Genomic DNA, 21,864 nt, shown 5'->3' with positions numbered 1-21,864 from the left:
TCTCTTCCTTACTGTAACCGGCATCTCAACAGGTCTGATAACGAAGTAGTCCGATGCTTGCAATTCCACTGCCTAGAGTAGATTAATCTAGAGGAGCCACGTTCTTCAAGAATTCTCGCAAGGAAGTACTTCCTCAAACCATATTGATTGAGCAGGATCATCAAAACTCGATCGGGACGAGTGAAGAGTTACACATTACATGCATGCATCGTTCAGCTTTTCGTAATCGTCCTATTCAGCCCTGTTGTGAACTGCCGTGCACATCACATTTTATCAAAAACAGCAGTTCCAGAGACTTTGTGCTTTGGGTGGCCATGAAATCTTGACTCGACTTGGTCAGTATCCTCATCCTCGTCGTGCTCGCTGTCGTGCCATAAATGGCTCTTTTCCGTCTCGGCGCCATGTACCATGTCGAAGCTGCTGGCAGTGCTGCTGGTACGTGGGCTCCCAGATCTTACTGTGTCGATGTTCAGCGGCGTGAGATTGTCACCGGCAAGCGATAGTGGCTGTTCTGGGAAAGCCTCTTGAACGCTTGACTCTTTGCGAACCTCTCCAACCCATAATTGCCCGCCGTTTGATGCTTTCGTGCGAGCCACTTCACGCTCCTCGAGTGCGTAGCGTGTGCTTCCCAGACCGAGAGTGCGCCGATGCCATTCGCCAATAAACATGCCTTCACGATCAGCTTCGTCACGGACCTTGCTCCACTGCTGCAGTCCATTGCCAAGTAACTCCTGGACCTGCTCAGAGGAGGTATACATGAAATTCTTGGCATAATGCGGCTTGGCTCCCATGTCGCGCATCAACCATTCGAACGCTTCGTAGTAGCGGTCCCGACAAGGAGGATCTCTGAGGTATGCACGGTAGAGCGTGGCGTTCAAATACAGCGTCGGACCATATTCAGCTGTATTGTCAAGGTACGGTCGCACCCGGTCTGGGTCATTGGAAGTGTCGCTGACCCGGACCTCAATGGGGCAATGTACATAAAGGCCTTTGCTGCTGAATGGAATCTCGTGCTTCTCTCGAGGCTCGCCATTGAGCCAGGCGGATAGACGCTGAATAGCTTCCGGACCGTCGCTGAGTGGCAGTGCCCACTCGTTCACGAATTGGCTATAGAGGCAATTCATGAGCAGTCCCGTGCGTAATGGTTCCACAGCCGAGGTGCTTTGACCCGTTCGAAAGCCATACTGCATGCCGAACACGAACCACTCCACCCATGGCAAGATGGACGGGAACCAATTCGAAAGGGCAAGCAGATTATGATACGTGTGGAAGCCAACGGAACCGCCATACCAACTGTCCACGGGCGCACGTAATGGCTTGTCGGTCTTGTCGGCGGACCAAACGATAGCACGTTTCATGTATGGCATCCACCACACTCGCGTGTACTCTTTCTGCGTCCAAAGGATGTTGTCCCATGTCTGCAGAATCTCACTGAGGGGTAGCAGTGTCTGTGTCCACTCGATGTTGCACGCATTGACCATTTCAAACTCGACCTCGACGATAATGCCAAGTGCGCCGAGGGAGACGAGTGCGGCCTTGAACAGCTCCTGGTTCTGATCTCTGCTGCATCGTACAGCCTGGCCATTGGCGAGGACTATCCTCAAGCTCCGGACGGAGTCAGAGAGAAGGCCGTGCCGTAAGCTGCTACCGTGTGTCGCAGTTGAGATTGCGCCTACAATGCTCTGCTCATCGATGCTGCCGAGGTTTCGCATCGTCAAGCCATGTTGGTTGGCTTCGTCGTTCAGCCTCCGTAGTCTGATGCCGCCCTCCACCAACAGTGTCTTCTTTGCTTTATCGACTTTGAGCACCTTACTGAAGTCGTCCAGGTTCACCATCCAGCTACTACTGCAAGTCAAATCGGAGGGCGAGTGACCGCAACCAACGATCACAAGTCTCTTGCGACATCTCCGTGCGAGAGTTACAATCTTCTGGATCTCGGCGAGCGTTCGCGGCTTGATGTACAGCTCTGGTCGCGATTGAAATGTCTTGGCCCAGGTGTGATGGACATGCTTGTCGGTCGCTCTGAAAGGGACATCGGGGTCCGTTCTCTCGATCTCCCGCTGAACCTTCTCCATACTGGACAGCTCGATTTCGCGGTAGAATACGTCGGCGGTATGTCGTCGCTCGGTGGAAGGGAAGGGAAGGGTCATGCGGTTCAACCGCAGCTGCTGAAGTTGTCAACGGTCAGCATGATGAATGACTGACTGTTTGTTTGTCCCAAGGGAGCGTAGATTGCCAGACTAGAGACGCATTTCGCCTTGAACCGAGAGCTTTCCGATGCACTGGATGTGCTGCCTGTCCAATCACATGTCGACGGCGTGGTCATAGATCTTCTCACGTCACGTGCACTTTGTAGATGAAGGAACGGCCGCAGCACTTCTCGGCACGACCATTCACAACACCTTCATGACGGCAAGACGATAAAGGTTGAACGGAAAGGATACGTGAAGCCGTCGATATATCAGGGACTATATAACCCGGCGTTAAGTCCACTTGCTGGCGGCTTCCTGCACGGCATCCCACTGAATCTCTCTCCCGACTCCAACCATCGCCTTGGGAACGATCATGTCAGCCTGATCATGACACCTGAGCCGGCAACCACTCCTCGAACAATTGGTTCACTGCTCTGACATCTTGCTCGCAGCCTTCCCTCGCCGCTTGCTTCGCATCTTCAGCCACCGATAGAAGACCAGCTGTCAGCCAAGCTCGATCATCCGCATCGATCATCACAGTATGATAGTTCAAGTAAGCCCAGTCCTTTCGGCCTCCCAGAAAAACACCCCTCTCATGAAGACCACCCACAGCCATCTCGACCTGCATCTTCCAATCATCCTTCACTGCAAGAATCCTAGCCTTGCCAGTATCATCCGCATCTCGACAAATCTCAAACAGAGTCCGACCTTTCGCAGTCCAAGGTAGCAGAATCCCAGCGATTCCAGCTTTTCCCATCTCCACCTCATGCTTTCCAACATCAACACAATCGCACGTCACAAGACCTTGGAAAGTGAGGACACCTTGCAAAGGCTCGAAGTCTTGCGCCAGCATAAGCTCATAAATACTCAAATGCGCTGCGATAGCGTCAAGCGAGTGATTCACGACCTTCTGATCTGGCATGTGCATAGCACTCTGCTCACAAGCCTTGAAAAAATAAATCTTGCCATCCGGTGCCTGGACTTTCTGAGGAGGCTGTCGCCAATCTTGCTCTTTATCGAGCACCACGAGATCAGTACTACAAAATGTTGGAAGATCGTTCGATCCAGCATGATAGTCTTCGAATGGAGCCGGTGCCATGTTATATGCACCTGTCAACTTCGGACCTTCGGCTACTTCGACTTCGACCGCATCTTTCCCAGAAACCGCTTTGATCCTCAATTTATAGCCCGGACAATGCAAATAATCATCAAGACTACTCCAATATTCCTTCTCGGCCGGCGCCAATTCTCGCAAAAGTTCCATCGATGTGGAGATTATCAGATCGCAGAGTGGATGCCATTTGTTTTCTGTGGATTCCTTCAAGGACACCTTTTTGTAGTCTTCTTCTCGAATCAGTGGTTTCCATTTTTCATGGAATGAAGTTCCTAGGATATCTTGGCCTGAGACGTCGATCCAAAATCTCACACCACATCTCCAGAAATGGATGGAAGATTTCGAGGCTTTTTCGTCGTGCATTCCACCGCGGACGATGTGGGGGATGTTGTTGAAGATACGGATTGCGGACATGGTGGTGGCTCTTCTGGCGAGGAGTGTTTGGGCGATGAACTCGACGCCCTGTCTACAATCTGTTATAGGCACGACAGGCACCAGTGTTTGTGTTGGCTGTGCAGTGTGCCACCTTCTGCCGATCGTGCGGCATCCTTCCCGCAGATGCAGCTCATCAATCAAGGAATAGCTTGCAGCATTTCTACAGTACATCCAGCTTCATCAAGCTGTCTTCATCCTCGCTCCAACGCTTCTATTCATCGCCCCATCGACCACCCTCCTTAACATTCCCGCCGTCTTATTATCAAACTCAGCCCCCAACGATTCAGTAGGATATAAGCAAGCATTATGTACAGCCGGCGAGATGCCAACAGTCAACAGTCTTTCCAGCTCGCTTTCAGAGTGCAGCAGTTGATAGTGATGACTTTCCCGAGAGCTGGATTTTGTAGGAACGATTGCGTCGACGTTTTCCAGTACTTCGATGATGCTGAGCTGTAGAATATCGCGCGCCGGAGTGTCAAGAACGAAGTGAACTGAAGTGGCGCGGAAAGATGAACGTGTGACTTGGCTCAAGAGCTTCGATGAAAGCTTGGTGCTGCCAAGACGATGGTAGATACGTCCCATCTGCAGGGCAGTTACACCTTTGGGTATGCCGAGAAACACGTAGTTCGATGTCGTCAAGAATATCTTTAGTTACCTACCCTGGATACGCTATCCAGCGTGCTGTGCTCAGATAGCATTAGTGCCTCAAGCGATCTTGCTTCCTGGGTTACTGCGGAACAACATTTCTCATTTTGCACGACTGTGAAAGTGAAAAAAAGTGTAACGAAGAGGTAGCAATTTGCACAAATGCTCGAATTGAAATCTTCCACGACACCACGACACCATTTCTCCATCGTTACGGATTTCAGACATATAAAATAAAAAAGTTCGCAGCAAAACTCACTCATACCCAAGCGAGGAAATGGCATGTCGGCGCTGAATCGCACGTCGCTGCTTAAGGTTGTTATTCTTTAAGCTTTGTGTGGGCAGATTCGTCTGGGAAGCGAATGCTTCTCTGCCAGGTGGCACTGGTAGGAGTAGCTGTGCCGGAGGCAGCCTGGTTGTGCGGCTGGAGGTCATCTGCAAAAGCGGCTCTCTTCTGATCTGGACTATCGGAACGGGGCGAATCATCGTTCTTCGATTTAGCGCCATTAGAGTCTTGGTATTCGGCGGGCGACTTCTTGATGGTATTGCCAATCACTCTTGCGTCAGTTGGTTGCGAGATCTCTGGACGAGAGCCTTCGCCCATCCCACTGGTGCGTCCAATCCTCTCGTCTTGGCGCGTTGCATCAAGGTCAGGTTCGCGACTCTCACCGGCTTCCTCCTCCGTTAGACGGAAAAAATTCTTGAAACTGTTCAGGATGAATCCCATGGATGTACATACGCTGTTAGATGTTCCTGTTGACTCGCCTACTTCGCTGGTAGTTGGACGTCTTCGTCGGAAAGACCGAGCCAGCGATCGTTCACTTCCCGCGTGGTATTGACGGACCGGGGATGTCTGTCGCGACCGGGAGCGACTGGTGCCACGCGAGACAGGCTCAGAAATGGCCATAGATATCGTACGTGGTAGGTGAAGTCCAAGCTTTCCAAGAGGAACCGACAATCCATGGCAGACGATCGAGCATATGCAGAGAAACCAGACGACTACATTCAGCGTTTCTGCCTCACGCGAAGCGTCCACACGTTCGTGTCCTTCATACTCAACCTCTCGTAGAAACTCTCGCGCAATGTAAAGATAGAAAATTGCGCTGACACCAATCGGACCGAACCATCCAGTAAAAGCAGCGTGGCGCCATTCTTCAATTTGATGAATCGTCTTATGGCCAATCAAAATGAATGGCAGTCGTCGTAGAAGCAGGACCAGTATGCCCAGAGGGATAAGACGGTAGATTGGGATGACATTGTTGTCCACAAAGCTGTGCCATGGACATACGGCGCCGAACCACATGAAGATGGCGACGTTGAGCAGCATATCGATGGTGGGCTGCAGAGAGTCGTCCATCGTCTCCAATCTGAACCAATCATCCCAAGTGAACACGTTGCCAGCGATAAAGCATGCAAGTACGTCATCAGAGCCAACCAGGCCGACAGTGCCTACGATGAACAGCTATCCCATGATTAGTTGGAAGTCCGCAAAGCAAGGTAGATGTGCACTTACTGCTAAAGTGATGGCGAAGACTAGAAAGGACTCTCGGTCAACGTAATGTCGCTCCTCGGCCCAGTGCAAAAGTTCTTTGGCGAGCCATCCTACCAAAGCACCATAGGCTACAGACATGATGATCACGTAGGCCCATGTGTCGTAGAACCACAAGGCAAAAGCATGACCAACTCCACCATGCTGGCCAAGCCCGCCATTTCCAGCGTACTTGAGTAAGTAGAGACCCAAGAAGAGGAAAGGATAGCCCAGGCCATCATTGGCGCCAGATTCTGCGATGATAATCTTCTGAAGCTTGGGTGGGATATTCTTGTCCGCAAACTTGCCTTTGACAATGCTGTTCGACAGAATTGGATCAGTCGGGGTTACACAGGCGCCGGCAGCAATAGCCATGACAAAGTCTATGTTCGGAACGAGAGCCCAGACCAGCAGAGAAGTGCTCATCCACATGCAAATCATGCCTGGTCCAAGCAAAATAGACAAGCTCTTCCTCTCGTTCCATAGATACTTGCTAGGCAGCTGAACACCAGCCAGGACTAGCTGAACACCAAGGACGAGGCGCGTGAAGTACAAGGTGATTGTCTCCAAATCAAGCTCATTGTTGTTGGCATACTCCAGAGGCCGAATGAAGTTGGCGGCATGGGGACTGAAGAGCACACCAGCAAGAGTGGAGATCAGAGCTTCGGAGAGATAGAACTTCTCCTTAAGCAGGTACGATACCAGTCCGAAGGCCGTAATAAAGCCACCCAAGGTCGCGCAGACGATGTTGAAGTTGACCAGTGAGAGGGTAGGCATGTTGATTGGGTGAGGAGGCAATCAGAAACTTGTTTGTCGTGGTTGAATATGTCTTTCTTGTGCACCAGGCTTCAGTGAGAACACCTGCCTGGCACGATATGTTATTGCGGCCTCTTTCTGCGCGGCTGTCGTGCTGCTCGCGCTCGCGCACAGTGCAGATATGTCCCCAGACGGGCCTCGGCGAGTGTTATTGTGGTGACATTGGAATAGATGGATGCGGTTGAGGTCGCATAAGTCGCCACTTTGTCAGTGGTTTGGAGAGGGATAGTGTTTCTCGTGTGGTCGCGGATACGTTTTCGCAGTGTGCAGAGAATAGAGAAGAGAGAAGAGTTGCCCCGATGGTCAAGAGATCGTCATCGCAGAGCTTATATAAGTAGTTCCACAGTATATACTTTTGAGCGAAGTCCCTTCGCCAAGCCCTTTCGCCAAGCCCCCAAGCCCCCGCTGGAGCCAACGACGACATCTCTTCAAATGCGCGATGTACCTTTCTCTTGACTATGAAATGTGCAGGCTCCGAGTTTGCAGCTACGAGTCGGATCGAATCGAATCGAACGTAAGGTGCCAACGTCCCCAGCGATGAGTCGATGACCACACCAACACCAGCTCAATGATTCTACGAAGGAGCACAGCCGAAAAAGTGAACAAGTCAAGACGCTTTCGCCCAGAATGAGCGCCAGCGCCCTTGTGCTCGAAGTTGATGGAGGAAACTCGTCGCTGTGGCTGCGTGTCTGGCGCCAAAAAGCGGTCGGCGTGGATACAACGCATTCTTCAAAAGTGATGGAGCGGACAATTGCAAGTGAGGCCCACTCAAAACAAGCATCGATACAACGTTTGGAGAAAGAGGGACTATGGCTTCAAGCGTATTGCGTCGCGTCAAGACTCTTCATGTCCTTGCCATGTACACCCTGCTTCTTCCGCCGCCGACTATGCGTTGAGCATTGTACAAGCGAGCTGATGACTGCACCAATTCGAGTGCTGTGCAGACTCCATATGCACATTTGAGCTCACTTCAGTGCCTACTGCAGCTCACAACATGCTAACTTCCGAATATTACATGCTCACACTTCGCATGGCTGCACAAAAGCGTCTGCACCTTCTCTTGGCTTCTTCCACTGAACAATACACCCTCGTTCAACCACCTGCGCATAGAGCAATTACAATTGCAGTGGTATGACCACTATTCAAACCTCACAGGTCACCAAGTCCACGACACATCTCGCTCTCGCTGACATTTTCCGCAACGGTAAGTTCGGGCGTCTGCTTTAGACAGATGCATCGCTAATTCGCGAGATTAGAGACTGTCCTCGTTGATCCACACATCCCACACTATGCCTGGCCGCGCAGCCTCGGAGCGCGATGACGAACTCGATCCGTCAATGTTCAAGCGCGCCAGAACTGATGAAACCCTGAGCTACATACCTCGTTCCTCACCGGCGCCTCGAACATTCCACCGCCCCTCGGCATCGACATCGGCTCGATCGAGCACTGGAAGCGTCTGGAGAAACAGAACGGGCTCTTCGTCTGCTACCCAAAATTTCTACCCCCAGCCTAGTGTTCCTGCTTCTGTACCAGAAGCTCGTACGTCTCCACGTTCAGCTCCAGGTACTCGAGAGGATCCAATCTCGCTTGAGGATGACGAATACTACATACCAGCATATGGAGAACCAGCACGATCTTCCAGAGCCGCGAGTGTTTACGTCCCCAGGACCGGCACTGTCGTCAAGCAGGAGCGCGACCAGTCCGAGCCGCGGTCAAGCTCAGATTCCACGACTCAAAGCTCTCAAAGCTCTCGAGCCTCCCGGCCAAGTCGTCATGCCTCGAACTCGCGAACACCATTCTCGGTTGATGACAGCAACGAGGACAACAACTTCGTTAATATGCCACCGCCACCGCTGCCCTCGATATCAGAAGGCAGAACGAGACATGATAGGAGTGGCGCAATCAAGACAGCAGACAGTGATGATCCCGACTCGGACCAAGAAGAGGCATCATCTCCACCGTCCGTACCACCCACTCAACCACTCGTGATTCCTACCGATGACCAACAAGAGGCCATCGATTTGGCACTGAGCGGCGCAAACGTCTTTTACACAGGCTCGGCGGGCTCAGGCAAATCCACCATATTAAAGTTCGTGGCGCGCGGATTTCGAGCGAAGGGTAAACGTGTTCAGATTGTTGGGCCAACTGGCAAAGTAGCACTGGACATTGGAGGACGCACCACCTGGATGTTTGCAGGGTGGGCACCAGCTGCTATGAAGGAAGGTATCAGCGAGCTTGAAAGAAGAGCCAAGAATCGCTTTTCGAAGCAGAGAATGCAGAATATCGATGTGCTCATCATTGATGAGATCTCTATGGTCGAGAACTGGTTTCTGGAGCGACTGAATCGAGTCCTGAAGGTCGCTCGCGAGGACGATCGACCTTTCGGAGGCTTGCAGATCATTGTGACGGGTGACTTCTGTCAACTGCCACCCGTCAAGCCGCTGAAGAATTGCTTCAAATGTGGGCATGAGCTGGAAGCAGTCACTCCAAGAACTGAATATACCTGTGATCTCCATGGCACATTCTTCGACTCCAGCAAATGGGCATTTTTTTCCAATGCCTGGGAGGAGGCCAACTTCAAATGCATACATTTAAAGGGCATTCACCGACAAGAAGATCAGCGGTTCAAGACGATTCTGGAGAAACGTCGACTTGGCAAGATGTGGACCCAAGCCGAGAGAGATTGGCTCGAGAACCATCCCTGTGATGTTGAAGGAGGCACACAGCTCTTTTCAACGCGAGAAGAAGTAAACCATGTCAACAACCTGGAGCTGCGAAGTATCCGGCAAAATGAGATCGCATATTTCGCTGAGGACTGCTGGAAGCCGTCAAGACAGCACCCACACCTGCGATACAAAGGCGAGCGGTCCGTACTTGATAGATCATTGGTTGCTCTAGACGATCATAACTACGAGTACAAATTGCGGCTGAAGAAAGGCATGCGGGTCATCCTGCTGACCAATATCGACATCGAGAAGGGCCTCGTTAACGGAAGCCAAGGAACAATTATTTCGTTTGTGAAGCACGACAGCGCAATCCTGCCTAGGCCGAAGAATATCTACGACGGATCCTCGTCCCTCGATGGCAACGACCGACGCGAGCGAGTCGTCAATGAGGAGGCCGAGCTAATTGGGGGTAGTCACGCCGCACTTCAAACGGAGGAAGTGAAGCGCTTCATGGCAAGCGACCTCAATCAGTATGAGTGCTGGCCTCGAGTGAAGTTTGATAACGGCCAGATCAAGACTGTCGTGGCTCACTGTGCGGTAGAGGAGCTTGGGAATGACAAACCATACTCCCTCCTTGCTCGCACACAGATCCCGTTAGCAGCTGCATGGGCTATGACCATCCACAAGGCACAGGGCATGACACTCGACAAGGTCATCGTTGACTTGAGCAGAGCCTTTGAAGACGGCCAGGTATACGTTGCTCTCTCCCGTGCAAGGACTCCAGAAGGACTCAAAGTCTTGAATCTCGGCCAGGACTGTAGCAACGGCGGCTGCAACCGTCAGGTGAAAGAGTTCTTGAAGAGGACCTATCCACAGCTTGACATCGACTGAGCATTCACCCACGGTCCCATGATCACAAGTCAAGGATCTTATGACACGCGCTCCTCCACGAGGGAGCAAAAGCTGCGAATGAGTAGCGCACGACTCAGCATACTTCCATTACATACCAGCGGGTCCAATGAGGTCGTGATAATCCCTAGGAGGGCGAACAAAGACCGAGCGAGATGGACCTGCCCAGATATCAGCCATCATGCTTGATCTGTCATATGTATTTTCACGCGGGCTTTGTTCAAACAGAATACCATACACACCCAAGCCCCTTTTCTGTATTATCTTACGCACCGGTATCGCATGTTACACGTCTCAAACCTTCTCAGCCCAAGCCATAAGCTCCGTCATCGTCCTCTCCATCCATGCCCCTCACTCACAATTCACTCCAACTTGTCACGCACCCTTCCTATTGGTTACATTGTAACACTGTTTTCAAGGGTGTCTCTTATAGTCGTTCTGATTGACTAGTTCTATCTAAAAAGGCGGTGAGAACAGGTGTTGATATTTCCCTGGTTTTGCCGAGAGTTACGTACGCTGCCAAGAGTTATATAACCTTAGCTATACGTTACATACCCCCTTAGCTTATGCAAACTAGGCTTGCCTTCCATTTTGGGTAAGGTAGTTAATGCTTCTTTATATATAAATAAAAGAAAAATTAATCTTTTCAACTTCTTATATAGTGCTTTATTAAAATAATAAAAAATTAGTTTAAATCTATACTATATATAAGAGAGTCTTATTTCATACCCCGATTACCCTAGAAGGATATCGTTACATAATCCGGACTGTATATGCACCTTTATATATAGTCCCTATTACTAGGAACTATTGTCTTCCTACGTAGTCTAAGTATAGACCGACACTATTAAGCCTTATCTAAGTACTTGTATTGTATAGTAAAGTTAGTTTAACTAAATTGAACTAAGCCCTTTATATTATTACTATCGTTTATTAGATCAATCGCATAGGTAGCGTCTATTTAATTAGACGAAGGATTAAGTAAGGATATACATTAGTTAAACAGATTTAATAAATTAGGATAGGTAACTTAACTAAGGACGCTACCCTTAGCTAAGACTACTACACTATTATTACTAGCACTAATACAATCGCCGCAGACTTGTTATTAGTTAGTAGAAGTAACGTTCGAAGTAATAATATAGGCGATAATAACGTATTAGGAAGTAAGGTTAGATCCGCTGCCCTAGTTAGTCGTCGCTATCGTATTAGACACTTTTGCTAGCGCTAATCGATAAAGGTATACTTAATTGACTTAGTTACAATTAATAGTAAATAGGGGGGGGCTACTACTACCTATTATATAGAGTTATCTTCGTATAGTTTATTAGCTAGTAGCCTTAATAGCCTAAGTTGCTATATAAACCTCTGTTAGTTCTATAGTCTATAGAGTTTAGTAAGTCTATTAGCTAGTATGTCTTATATAGCTAGGTATTCGTACTATATTCGGCCTACTTTATGTTCTTAGCGGAGCTAACACTAGTAGATATCTATATGCCTAAGCTTAGTGTCTAGTTTACTAGTATTAGCCTTAATAATGCGAATAGTCTAAGTATTATCGCAATATAGCATAGGCACCGTGTCTAATGTAAGACTAATGTTGTTAAAGAATCGCTTCTACCAGATTAGCTCTAAGCTAGTATGTAATACGGCTAGTAGCTTAGCCTTAGTCGTAGATTTAGTAACGGTTAATTGTCTTGCTACTTTCTAGTCGACTAGGCTATTAAACAGGCTAAATAACCATCCTTCTAATAACTGTCTAGTGCCTTTATAGTCGCTATATAAGGCATCGGAAGCTCCGTAGAACTCATTTAACTAATAGCTAGAATGCGCTGTAATTGCTAGTCCGTCGGCATTGTATTCTAAGCATAGGTCCTTCGTTTATAGGAGGTATTTAATACACCAATTTGCAGCAGCTATGTCTTCTTATCGTAGATTTTAAAGGGCTTTAGACAGTAGTAATACAGCCTTAGCTATGTTAGGCCTAGTCTGTACTACTACGAAGTTGAGCGATCCTATATAGCTTTAATAGGCTAGTACTACTGTTAAATCTAGGTGTTGTAAGGCCTTCTTACCGTCTGTTTTCTTATAGGGCTCGTATCTAGTTAGCAATAGTAAGTCGGCCCTTCTTCTAGTTCTAGCGTCAATTCTATACCGCTAACCCATTTTTTCTATATAGGCCTTCTATAACAGCTATAGCTTTCGGTAATTACAGTTACGTACAACCTAAATACTAAGAAACTATAATAGTAGACTAAGGTCATTTAGTTCGTATTCCTTTATTAGCCGTTGCTTTAGGTCTATAGCCTTCTATTTGTATTAACGGTAATACAATAGTACTATATCGTCTATATAGAAGAAGATAAATACATGCTTGTCGGGGTCTGTATATAGGCAGTCGACATTATCGACTAGCTATATGCCGAGCTTCTCTAATATAGTAGTAAAGTGATTGTACTACAACCTTAGTGACTCTTATAGGCTATAGAGAGCCTAAAGCAGCTGTAGCACTATGCCCTTCCGTTTAAAGCCTTCTAGTAGCTTCAAGTACAGTATATATAGCAGGCTAGCATTTAAGAAGGCATTAACTGCATCCATTTACTTAGCTTCAAGGTCGAACCTAGTAGTAATAGCTATAAGGGCTCGAAATACGCGTATAGCGAGTGTTAAGGCATAGGTATCTAAGTAGGTATTCTTCTATAGGTCTCCTCTTATATACACTCTAGCCTTAAACTTAACTAGCCGTCTATTAGCATCGCTCTTGTATTTAAATACCTAGGTAAGAGGCAGAAGGTGTGTATTGTCTATTAGTTCCTCTATATCTACCTATTTAAATGTACCTATCTTTAAGGCCTTATTGAACTCTACTCTTATAGCATATATCTAATGCTCTTTAAACCGGCTCTTTAACACCTAGCGCTAGTTACGTAGCTCTATAGGTAGGTCTAACACCTTCGGTATAAGGTTTGAATCGTATTCGTCTCGTAGAAGCGGCGGTAGATTGCTGTCGGCTTAATTACTTAATACTAATGTATACGTTAATCGGGCTTCGTACTTAGCCGCTATATAAAGGCTACTAAATAGTAGGAGGTTTCTCGCTTGTTCTCGATCGCTAATATAATAACGGCCGGCTCGATAGATAGCGGCTATTCGCTATCGTTTGTTCGGATTGTTAGCTCGATAATGCGGCCCTCCTATATTTAGTAAGTAACGATGTAAAACATTAGCTGCTTTAATTAGTATTAGCAATTTAGCTAGTTCCGCTCGTAGCAGGTTTATATCTATGTCGTCTGCGTAACCTAGTGCGTCTATATTGTTAGCAGGGCTATAATTGCTAGCATCGTTCTTAGTCTTAGGTTGCTAATTAATAGTTAGGTCTACTAATCCATTTAGTATATTATTACGCGGTTGCGGTACTTCGCGTAGGTTAATTAGAAAGTCCTATTAATAGGTAGGTACTTCCCCTAGTTTAGGCTTATATAATCTCTAATTAGTGAGATCTAAACGTAGCCTCTTCGGTACCTATACGAGCTGTAGCTTAGTTAGTAGTGTCGGCGATAATTGAGGTAGTTCTTGTCTAATAGGTTTATCTACTAGCCTTGTAGGGTCGACTATTATAAGCCGGCTAGGTCCTGTTAGTATATCTACCCCCTTAGTTCTAAACCGCACTAGGTCTAGTAGTGTGTCGTATCCTTCTCGAAGATCGTTAAATTGATACTCCGAGGCTAGTGCTTATAGCTCTTCGAGATTACTGAATTGAGCTAGTTCTTAGTTAGTTATAGTAACGCCTAGGTTAGCGTTATATCTATTATAGAACCTAGTCTTATCAAATACAACATCTCTTGTACGTAGCACCGTTATTCGTAAAGGCACCTAAATCCGATAGATAGAGTGTCCTTCGTATCTATAGAGGTATCTAATGTGTGTTCGTAAGGCTACTTTTATAGTATTTAGCAGTATAGCCTTCCTCTTACTGTTAGCTATCTCGGTGCCGTAGATTACTAGATATGCTTTTGCTCTAAACTAATAGATGTAGGCTACATTTAGCTTATGTCTAGTCCTAATCTCGTATAGTGTACGCATTAGTAGGTTAGTATTGCGTAATCTTAGTAACCTGTTAGCTAGGAAGGTTGCTATATAAACTGCTTCTAGCTATAGGCTATATAGGAACCTAGTATATATTATTAAGGCTCGAGCTACCTTAATAATAGTGCGGCCTGCTCGCTTAGCTAGGTCCTGTTCTAACGTGTATAGTGCTGTTAGCCTCTAAGTGGTATAGTTATTACGTAGATAGGATCGAAACCGAAAGCCTAATATGCCTCCTTTATTATTAGATAACAAACAGATGATATCTCTGCTAATGCTACGTACGAAGGTTGCTAACTGGTTCTAGCACTAAAGGAGTGTTAATTCCTAACGATTACTTATTGTCTATATAAAGTGAAGTCTAGTATTTAGGTCGTATGCGTAGAAGATGTACTAGTCGCTATTGTAGGCTAGATCTAGTTGCATTAGATTAGCAGCAATGTAGCTATATAGTATAAGAATTAACATATTATGCTTTCGTAGCCTTCTAGATATAAGCTTCTTACCCTTAGCTTGTATACACACTAGACAAAGTGGTGTTCTTAGTACCTTATTTCTATATAAGAGGTCCCGTATTATTCTATCAACCCTGTTAACTAGCTCTTCTGCTCGCTCTGCACCTAGGTGCCTAAAGATCTTATATATCTGCTAAAGAGTAAGCTGCCTCGATAGCAGTAGACGTACGGAGCGGCGAGCTGTTGCGTATGCTAATAGGAGTTAGAATAGGTATTTAAGTAGTCGACCTTCTATATCGGCTAGCTACTCGGTTAGTAAAGGTATGTTATCTACTATGCTAACTATATCAAAGTATAGTATCTAATTATCTAGTCTAATAAACTTAACTAGAGGCTTCTGCTAAGGGTCGTATAGGGTATTATTAATTTCCTAATGTTTGTATCCTCGCTAGAAGAATAGGGCTCTACCGACTATATTAGTATAGAAGTTTAGAATGTATAGGCATTCTCCTAGTTCAATCTATAGGGGCCTGCTACTAACAGCCTTAACCGTGAATAATGCCTTTCTAATAGCTACGACCCTATTATAGCCTATTCCGGTTGCTACTATAGACCTTAATAGTAGGAAGAGGGGAGTAAAGTTGAATCGACCTAGATAGTTAATAATGTAGTAATTAGATCCACTATTATATATTAGTCTATTAAAAGGGTTCTATTTTCTAATAGATATTCCTATACTAACCTGTCTATATCTAGTTGTTCCTATAAAGGATAATAATAGAGTATTAGGGCTAAAGAAGTAGGCTAGTAACAACTTGTTAGATGTATTATTATTAGCCTTGCTATATCTATAATGCTGCTAAGCAATCTTGATAGCTAGTAGGTCCTTATAGAAGCTAGCTTGTCTTAAACAGAAGTCCTTGTTTCGGCGTAAGTAGCCTTTAAAGTAGTTTAGTTTTCCTTACTATTTGCTATCCTTATCCTTCTCCTTAACCTTCTCTCGAAGGCGGTAGTTGACTACTAAGCACTTGCTACGGTTCTTATATACCTTCTTCTTACTAACGCTAGTAAGTTCTATATAAGATTTTAGAGTGCGGGTGCCCTTCTTGTCCTTCTTGTCCTTGTCTTTGTCCTTGTTTTCGGAGGCTCCTTAAAGGGCGGCATTGGATTTACTAGTCTCTATATCGTAGGTAATTCCAAATAAGGCTCCTCGCTTTGTCGATAGTCCTAACATATTTCGGGCATAGTCTCGTACTATACTAATCAGTTAATAGAAGTAGGTAGTGTTTAGTAAGGCCTAGTACATTATATAGAGTCCTTTACTATAGGTTTTATCTATATTAGCTACTATAGTATAGAGGTAAACAACTATATTATTAAGTTCTATATACTATATCCTCTTTATAATTTTGTATAGATTAAGCTATTCCTTATACTACTGCTTAGGATCCTTTACCTACCTTAAGTTGATTAAACGATTTAGCTCTTTAACTAAGTTAGTTCTTTACTACTAAGTATTTGGCGCTAGCTTATCCTTTAGTCTTATTATAATTAATCGAAGGGTTAGTAGGGACAGCTTATTATTATTAGTAATCTCTAAGTAATAGCGGATATCTATTATAGTTACTAGGTACTCGAGGGTCTTACTACGGGCCGTTCTAAACCTATTGAACTTAGCTATATAGACATTATAGAAATCCTTTTCTAGACGGATTGCCTATTAGTAGACTTAGTCGTCCTATAGGCGTTCTTTATCTATAACTAGTAGAGCAGGCTAAATTGGCTCTATAGGTAGCGTAGTATACGGATTAGCATATAGCTAGGTCTCGTAACCTATTAGATAAGTCTTAGTTTGCTCGTACTATCGATCCTAGTCGTTCGGGCCTCGAAGGGTAATATATTTAGTACTACTAAGACGGCTAGCTAATAAGAGGGCTATTATTAAAGACATATTAATAATCTTAAAGAGATAGTAGGTGCTTTAGTTAGTTGTTTAGTATCGTAGAAACTAATTTCCTTTTACTAATATTGTTGCTCGTAGAATAGAAAATTCTTCCTCCTTTCTTAGTCTCTAATACTACGGGTAAAACCCGGGCTTATAACTGTTACGTACCCTTCCTATTAGTTACATTATAATACTGTTTTTAAGGGTGTCTCTTATAGTCGTTCTAATTGACTAGTTCTATCTAAAAAGGCGGTAAGAACAGGTATTGATATTTCCCTGGTTTTGCCGAGAGTCACGTGCGCTGCCAAGAGTCATGTGACCTCAGCTATGCGTCACACAACTACCCCGCCACATCTCGCACCAACACGCTAGTTCTAAATTCTTCTGTTCTAGGAAAGGACCACAAAACATCCAACCAACCACTACCATTGGAGAAACAAACAAATCATGTCCGAACACTTCACCCGCCCCTCCCGTTCCCTCAAAGGTCGAGTCGCCATCGTCACCGGCGCCGGAGCCGCAGGCATCGGCATCGGCAACGGCCGCGCCGCCGCAATCCTCCTAGCCGAAGCCGGCGCCTCCGTCGTCTGCGTCGACCTAAAAGTCTCGCTCGCGGAAACCACAGTCCAAATGATCGAGAAAGACAACCTCGGTTCCGGAATCGCAATCCAAGGCAACGTGGCCGTCGAAAGCGACTGCAAAAAAATCGTAGACTTCGCGATTTCCACGTACGGGAGATTGGATATTTTGGTGAATGGCGTTGGAGTCGGTGGGGCGAGTGGGACGGCGGTGGAGGTTGATATGCTGGCTTGGGCGAAGGGGATGGAGGTTAATGTTGGGAGTATGGTTATGATGAGTAAGTATGCGATTCCCGAGATGAGGAGGAATGTTGGGCAGTGGAGGGGGAGTATTGTGAATATTGCTAGTGTGGCGGGGATTCGAGGGGGGAATCCGCATTTGTTGTATCCTACTAGTAAGGGTGCGGTTGTGGTGAGTGCTTATATGGAGGTGGTGAGGGATGGTGCGGGTGTTGGGGCTAATCGTTTTTGGACAGAATATGACCAAGGCGATGGCGTTTCATCACGCTGAGGAGGGCGTGAGGGTTAATTGTGTATGCCCTGGAATGGTGTATACACCGATGATGTATGCTGGTGGGATGTCTGAGGAAGCGAGAGAGGCCAGGAAGAATCGAAGCCTACTCAAGACTGAAGGGACGGCGTGGGACGTTGGTGCCGCGATTCGATTTCTGGCTGGCGATGAAGCCCGATGGTGCGACTTCTGATCTCAAAACATTGCGATTGTGCTATGCTGATGATATTCGTTCAGGATGACCGCCGTGATACTCCCTGTAGACGCGGGTGCTACGGCCGCAACCGCAGGATCCGATATTCCTAAGGAGGCGAGCATCAACCCTGGACCGTGAGTGATGTTCTGAGAGTGCTAACCAGTAGCGTAAGCTGCTTGGAGGTGCCTGGGACCAGCCTTTAGAAGAAAATAAAGCTCTTGGAAGTCAGAGAGCGAAGCTTTGAAGATAGGAATAAACCAGAAGATGAAGTTTTGTGAATGCATGCTGGTAAGTATTCAGCGGTATAATCGAGATGGAATGGCATTGAGAAGTTCCCTGTAGGACGTCAATGGCCAAAGGCATGTTCATACACTGACTAGACTCTCGTTCTTGGAGGTACTATTCCTGTACTGCGTGAGGCAACGTTCGTGCAACTTTGTGCTCGTGGGTATCATAAAGCCGCCGCCATCGAAAGAGAAAAGAAAGCTGTGACCTATGGATCACGACTCAGCAGATGTCAAAGCAGCGTTTCGGGTTCACATGAAAGGTATTGTCCTTGGAAAACATCCCGGGCCTCATAATGGCCTGTTCTCGCGACATGGTATGGTATGGTAGAGCTGAATCCCAACGAGCAGCGTGTGCCTTCACGCGCTTCTCAAGATGCAAAGCCAAAGAGACAGCGCACGAATGCAAAGACACAATTTGAGCGGTCCACGTTTACCGGCAAGTACGAGTATGCTTGCATTGGAAGACCGCCATGGGCAGAGGACGATGCCGAAGATGGTAAGGATGAGGAAAGCAAATTAGTGTGGAAGAAGAGCGCTTCCGAACATCCAAACTGGAAGTGGATCATGCTTCGAGAGAGCTTCGATTTACTAGACGCGGCGTATCAAGACACCGACAATCGCGATCCGGACACGTTCGGCATGTACGTTTACAACGACTTCTTGGGCTACGGCATTATCGAGGTGCTTGAGAATATGGTAAGACTAGACACAGCGAATCATGAGAGCGTTTAGGCTGAGTGAGAACAGCTCCGGGCATTCAACAAAGAGATGAAGCCTCAGAAAGGCAAGGGCTACAATTATCAACAGATGTGGGCTATAGTCACGGCTCTTGCCAACTACGTCAAGCGAGACGCCAGCATCCCATACATGATGGTGGACGATGGCGAGAAGGTCGAATGACTGAACGCCATGATCGGTTGCGTGATCTTGACCGCATTGAACGAGCTTGATCGAATTGGCCAGCTTAAAGCAGACTCCAAGTTCCTTGACCTTGGCCACGTCATGGCGCTCTACCTACTCTTTTCCAAGACTCATGACGCTACTGAGATTGAGGATCCGGCCCTTGACTCGGACGGTGATGGCGAGGACGGAGATGGCGAAGATGCAGAGACGATCGATTGGCAAAACGCTCTTGTAGCATATGCGGAGAAAGCGGGTATCGATCTTTCCGATCAAGGTGTCTCTGGCATCGATGAAGTCTTCGGAGAAGTGACGGGCTACACCGATTTTGGCAAAGCAAAGGTTGAAAGGTGGAAGTGGACTGAATTGGTATGTTGAGCCTGTCGGCCACAGCAACGAATCTTGCTAAAATTAGTGTCCAGCTGAGGGAATATCGTGAGGACTACTTGTGGCGGCCAACCATTCTTGCCCTTCCAACTGACAACATTGGCGGCGACCAGTACGATATCACAAAGTGGGAGCCAGAGCGGCGAGCCAAGTACGCATTCGATCACAAGGATCCTCTAGCAGGAGCTTTGGGCGAAGATAGCGGGTCTGATGAAGCCGAGGATTCTTGAGCAATTGACACTCATCGTGGTCGAGGAATGAGTGCGTCCTTTCGTTGAGCATTCGATTCAACATGTAATGTGAGTTTGACCTAGATGTCTTCTGTCCTTCGTGTAGCTTTTGCTCCGTCATCTGCTGTAAATAGTCCTCATAAGTCTCCGCATCAGTGTGTCGCTTCACTGGCACAGGCAGCAGCTTGTGATTCTGCAGTGCACGGACTCTTTGTTTCGCGTTCTGAGTCCACCGCTACTAATTTCGATCTCGGCCTCGATCTCAACATCGCGACCACCATCGCAACCATCATCGCCGTCTGTCTTCATCATGAGACACTCAACTTGGCCGCGCTCCAATTGCAACATGGCAGATCAGGGTCGGCACCACCTTACGAATGATCGGCCAATTCCCTCACGGGAACCAAATGCAGCTGCCCTCGCAGCACTGGAGGCATGCAGAAACGTAAGCAGTGCCACCAACGATGTCCCTTGGCATTAAAATTACTGACTCAACCCAGAGTCCATATAGATCCATCGCCTCAACACCCATCGGCGACTTCGCCACGCCGGCCACAAGATTTCGAGAGCCGTATGAGCACAATGGTGACGCCAGGAACTCCGCCACGCCCGCCAAAGCATCCCGAGACAGCCACAAGCACAATACCGACAGCATCAAGAAGACCATGAACGAGACCGGTCCATACAAGGTTTACACGTTCGGCCTCATTTACGACCACGACGGCAAACGAGGTACGGAGAGGTTCCTGAATGGCTCATACGCCACTCTAGAGCAAGCCAGCTCTGTGGCCGAAGAGGTGGGTGTCTCTTTGTGAACAACGCATGACTCCAACCGAGTGTGTACGACCGAGGCAGCAGTATCAGAGACCGTACCACTGTGTCGCAGCTGTGCTTGGAGTGAGCATCCCCTGAAACAAAGCTGACCCATTGCTTCTAGGTCGCGCGTCTCTCCCTCAACCATCACTCCAAACTCGGCCCCTGTACCATCGCCTCCATCACAGACGACGCAGGACTTCGCAGCTACGGCATCAAGCGCGGAAACGAGTATATCGAAGAGGTAGCTGTGATCCGGCAACAAAATCCAGGAAAACCCGCCAACGCGTCCTACAAAATCCTCCTCACAACCATCACCAACACCCTCCGCTCCGCTCTTCGTTTCCTCCCTCGCTCCGTCCTCTTCCTCCTACAACTCCTCTTCGACCTCCACGCTACTTTGGAAAACGCACATACCTACCTTCAACGCGTGACTCCACAGTCCCCTCTTGTCGCTACCGCGGATGGTTTCTTACGGGTGGTCATCACGGCTCTAGCGCTCGTATTGTAAGTATATGTATAACCCACCCTCACTCCGAGCGAATACGCACGACGAATGCAGCAGTCTCAGAGACAGCATTACTCTCTGACTATCTTATCTCGGGGAAAGAAAAAAAGATTGCTAACCTTGGCACGCAGGTGGTCTGCCAAACTTCTCGGACAAATTCTAACCTTCTCGAGCAGAAGCGGTGGGTCGCGGGAGGATACAAGAAGTGCTTATATTGGTGTGATTACTGTCTCGCTTATGGGGGTGATGATTTGGTATATGGGATGGCTGGGAGGTGTGGTGGGAGTGGGATTTGCTTTGCTGCTTTGTGGTGGGAATGGGGTTGTTTGATTACATACACGCGCTCCCCGAGATTTGGAGGCCAGCAGTAGCAAAAATTGCAGAGCGGCTGGATAGGTTCATAGGAGAATGTGAACTCTTTGGATGACAGCTTCACGTTCTCGCTCTGCTCCACGCTCATCGGTTCTCTTTTCGATACACTCGTGTCGATGAAAGTACGAGGAGATAGGCCCCGTGTGAACTCTTTGCATGACCGCTTGTGCCATTCTTGCTCTGCTCCACTGGTGATACAACGCTCATCAGTTCTGTTTTCGGTGCATTCGTGTCGATAAAAACACGAGGAGATACCTGGGTAGTCCCCGTGTGAACTCTTGACTGTCCACC

General features: G+C 47.3%; 8 protein-coding genes across 8 annotated transcripts; 5 read left to right on the top strand and 3 right to left on the bottom strand.

Moving 5' to 3' along the window:
* Positions 1–43: 43 nt before the first annotated feature.
* MYCFIDRAFT_150619 (uncharacterized protein) lies at positions 44–2,280 on the bottom strand. Its single transcript, XM_007924933.1, has one exon. The coding sequence runs from the start codon at positions 2,148–2,150 to the stop codon at positions 264–266; it is 1,887 nt and encodes a 628-aa protein (XP_007923124.1). The 5' UTR covers positions 2,151–2,280; the 3' UTR covers positions 44–263.
* A 297-nt stretch (positions 2,281–2,577) lies between these two features.
* Positions 2,578–3,720, bottom strand: MYCFIDRAFT_82709 (uncharacterized protein; the record flags this gene model as incomplete). Its single annotated transcript, XM_007924679.1, has 1 exon — positions 2,578–3,720. The coding sequence occupies one exon, from the start codon at positions 3,718–3,720 to the stop codon at positions 2,578–2,580; it is 1,143 nt and encodes a 380-aa protein (XP_007922870.1).
* Positions 3,721–5,279: 1,559 nt separating this feature from the next.
* MYCFIDRAFT_21214 (uncharacterized protein) lies at positions 5,280–6,691 on the bottom strand (the record flags this gene model as incomplete). Its single annotated transcript, XM_007924133.1, has 2 exons — positions 5,280–5,848; positions 5,900–6,691. Coding segments are annotated over 2 exons (1,361 nt in total), but the record flags the coding sequence as incomplete, so codon positions are not given.
* A 2,710-nt stretch (positions 6,692–9,401) lies between these two features.
* Positions 9,402–10,541, top strand: MYCFIDRAFT_210260 (uncharacterized protein). Its single transcript, XM_007924932.1, has one exon. It carries the CDS (start codon positions 9,670–9,672, stop codon positions 10,285–10,287), a length of 618 nt encoding a protein of 205 aa, XP_007923123.1. The 5' UTR covers positions 9,402–9,669; the 3' UTR covers positions 10,288–10,541.
* A 6,712-nt stretch (positions 10,542–17,253) lies between these two features.
* On the top strand, positions 17,254–18,202 carry MYCFIDRAFT_120940 (uncharacterized protein; the record flags this gene model as incomplete). Its single annotated transcript, XM_007924931.1, has 3 exons — positions 17,254–17,781; positions 17,846–18,060; positions 18,118–18,202. Coding segments are annotated over 3 exons (828 nt in total), but the record flags the coding sequence as incomplete, so codon positions are not given.
* Positions 18,203–18,684: 482 nt separating this feature from the next.
* On the top strand, positions 18,685–19,263 carry MYCFIDRAFT_193826 (uncharacterized protein; the record flags this gene model as incomplete). The annotated part of the gene is made up of 2 exons (XM_007924930.1): positions 18,685–19,059; positions 19,171–19,263. 2 exons carry the CDS (start codon positions 18,685–18,687, stop codon positions 19,261–19,263), a joined length of 468 nt encoding a protein of 155 aa, XP_007923121.1.
* A 2-nt stretch (positions 19,264–19,265) lies between these two features.
* Positions 19,266–20,031, top strand: MYCFIDRAFT_88531 (uncharacterized protein). Its single transcript, XM_007924929.1, has 2 exons — positions 19,266–19,632; positions 19,686–20,031. Exons 1-2 carry the CDS (start codon positions 19,273–19,275, stop codon positions 19,878–19,880), a joined length of 555 nt encoding a protein of 184 aa, XP_007923120.1. The 5' UTR covers positions 19,266–19,272; the 3' UTR covers positions 19,881–20,031.
* Positions 20,032–20,226: 195 nt separating this feature from the next.
* MYCFIDRAFT_82716 (uncharacterized protein) lies at positions 20,227–21,531 on the top strand (the record flags this gene model as incomplete). The annotated part of the gene is made up of 4 exons (XM_007924680.1): positions 20,227–20,325; positions 20,381–20,677; positions 20,818–21,200; positions 21,333–21,531. 4 exons carry the CDS (start codon positions 20,227–20,229, stop codon positions 21,529–21,531), a joined length of 978 nt encoding a protein of 325 aa, XP_007922871.1.
* Between the last annotated feature and the right edge of the window lie 333 nt (positions 21,532–21,864).

This window comes from Pseudocercospora fijiensis (assembly GCF_000340215.1).
Source record: "Pseudocercospora fijiensis CIRAD86 unplaced genomic scaffold MYCFIscaffold_2, whole genome shotgun sequence".
Classification (NCBI taxonomy): Eukaryota; Fungi; Ascomycota; class Dothideomycetes; order Mycosphaerellales; family Mycosphaerellaceae; genus Pseudocercospora; species Pseudocercospora fijiensis.
Note: the sequence above shows the minus strand (reverse complement) of the source record. Positions and strands in the feature narration are given on the sequence as shown.

What these genes read in the sequence shown, in the direction of transcription:
- MYCFIDRAFT_88531 (XM_007924929.1), top strand. Translation starts at nt 19,273, where the DNA reads ATGATCGGTTGCGTGATCTTGACCGCATTGAACGAGCTTGATCGAATT. An exon ending in GGTGGAAGTGGACTGAATTG is followed by an intron (nt 19,633 to 19,685) that starts GTATGTTGAGCC and finishes ATTAGTGTCCAG; the next exon opens with CTGAGGGAATATCGTGAGGA.
- MYCFIDRAFT_150619 (XM_007924933.1), bottom strand. Translation starts at nt 2,150, where the DNA reads ATGACCCTTCCCTTCCCTTCCACCGAGCGACGACATACCGCCGACGTA.
- MYCFIDRAFT_210260 (XM_007924932.1), top strand. Translation starts at nt 9,670, where the DNA reads ATGCGGGTCATCCTGCTGACCAATATCGACATCGAGAAGGGCCTCGTT.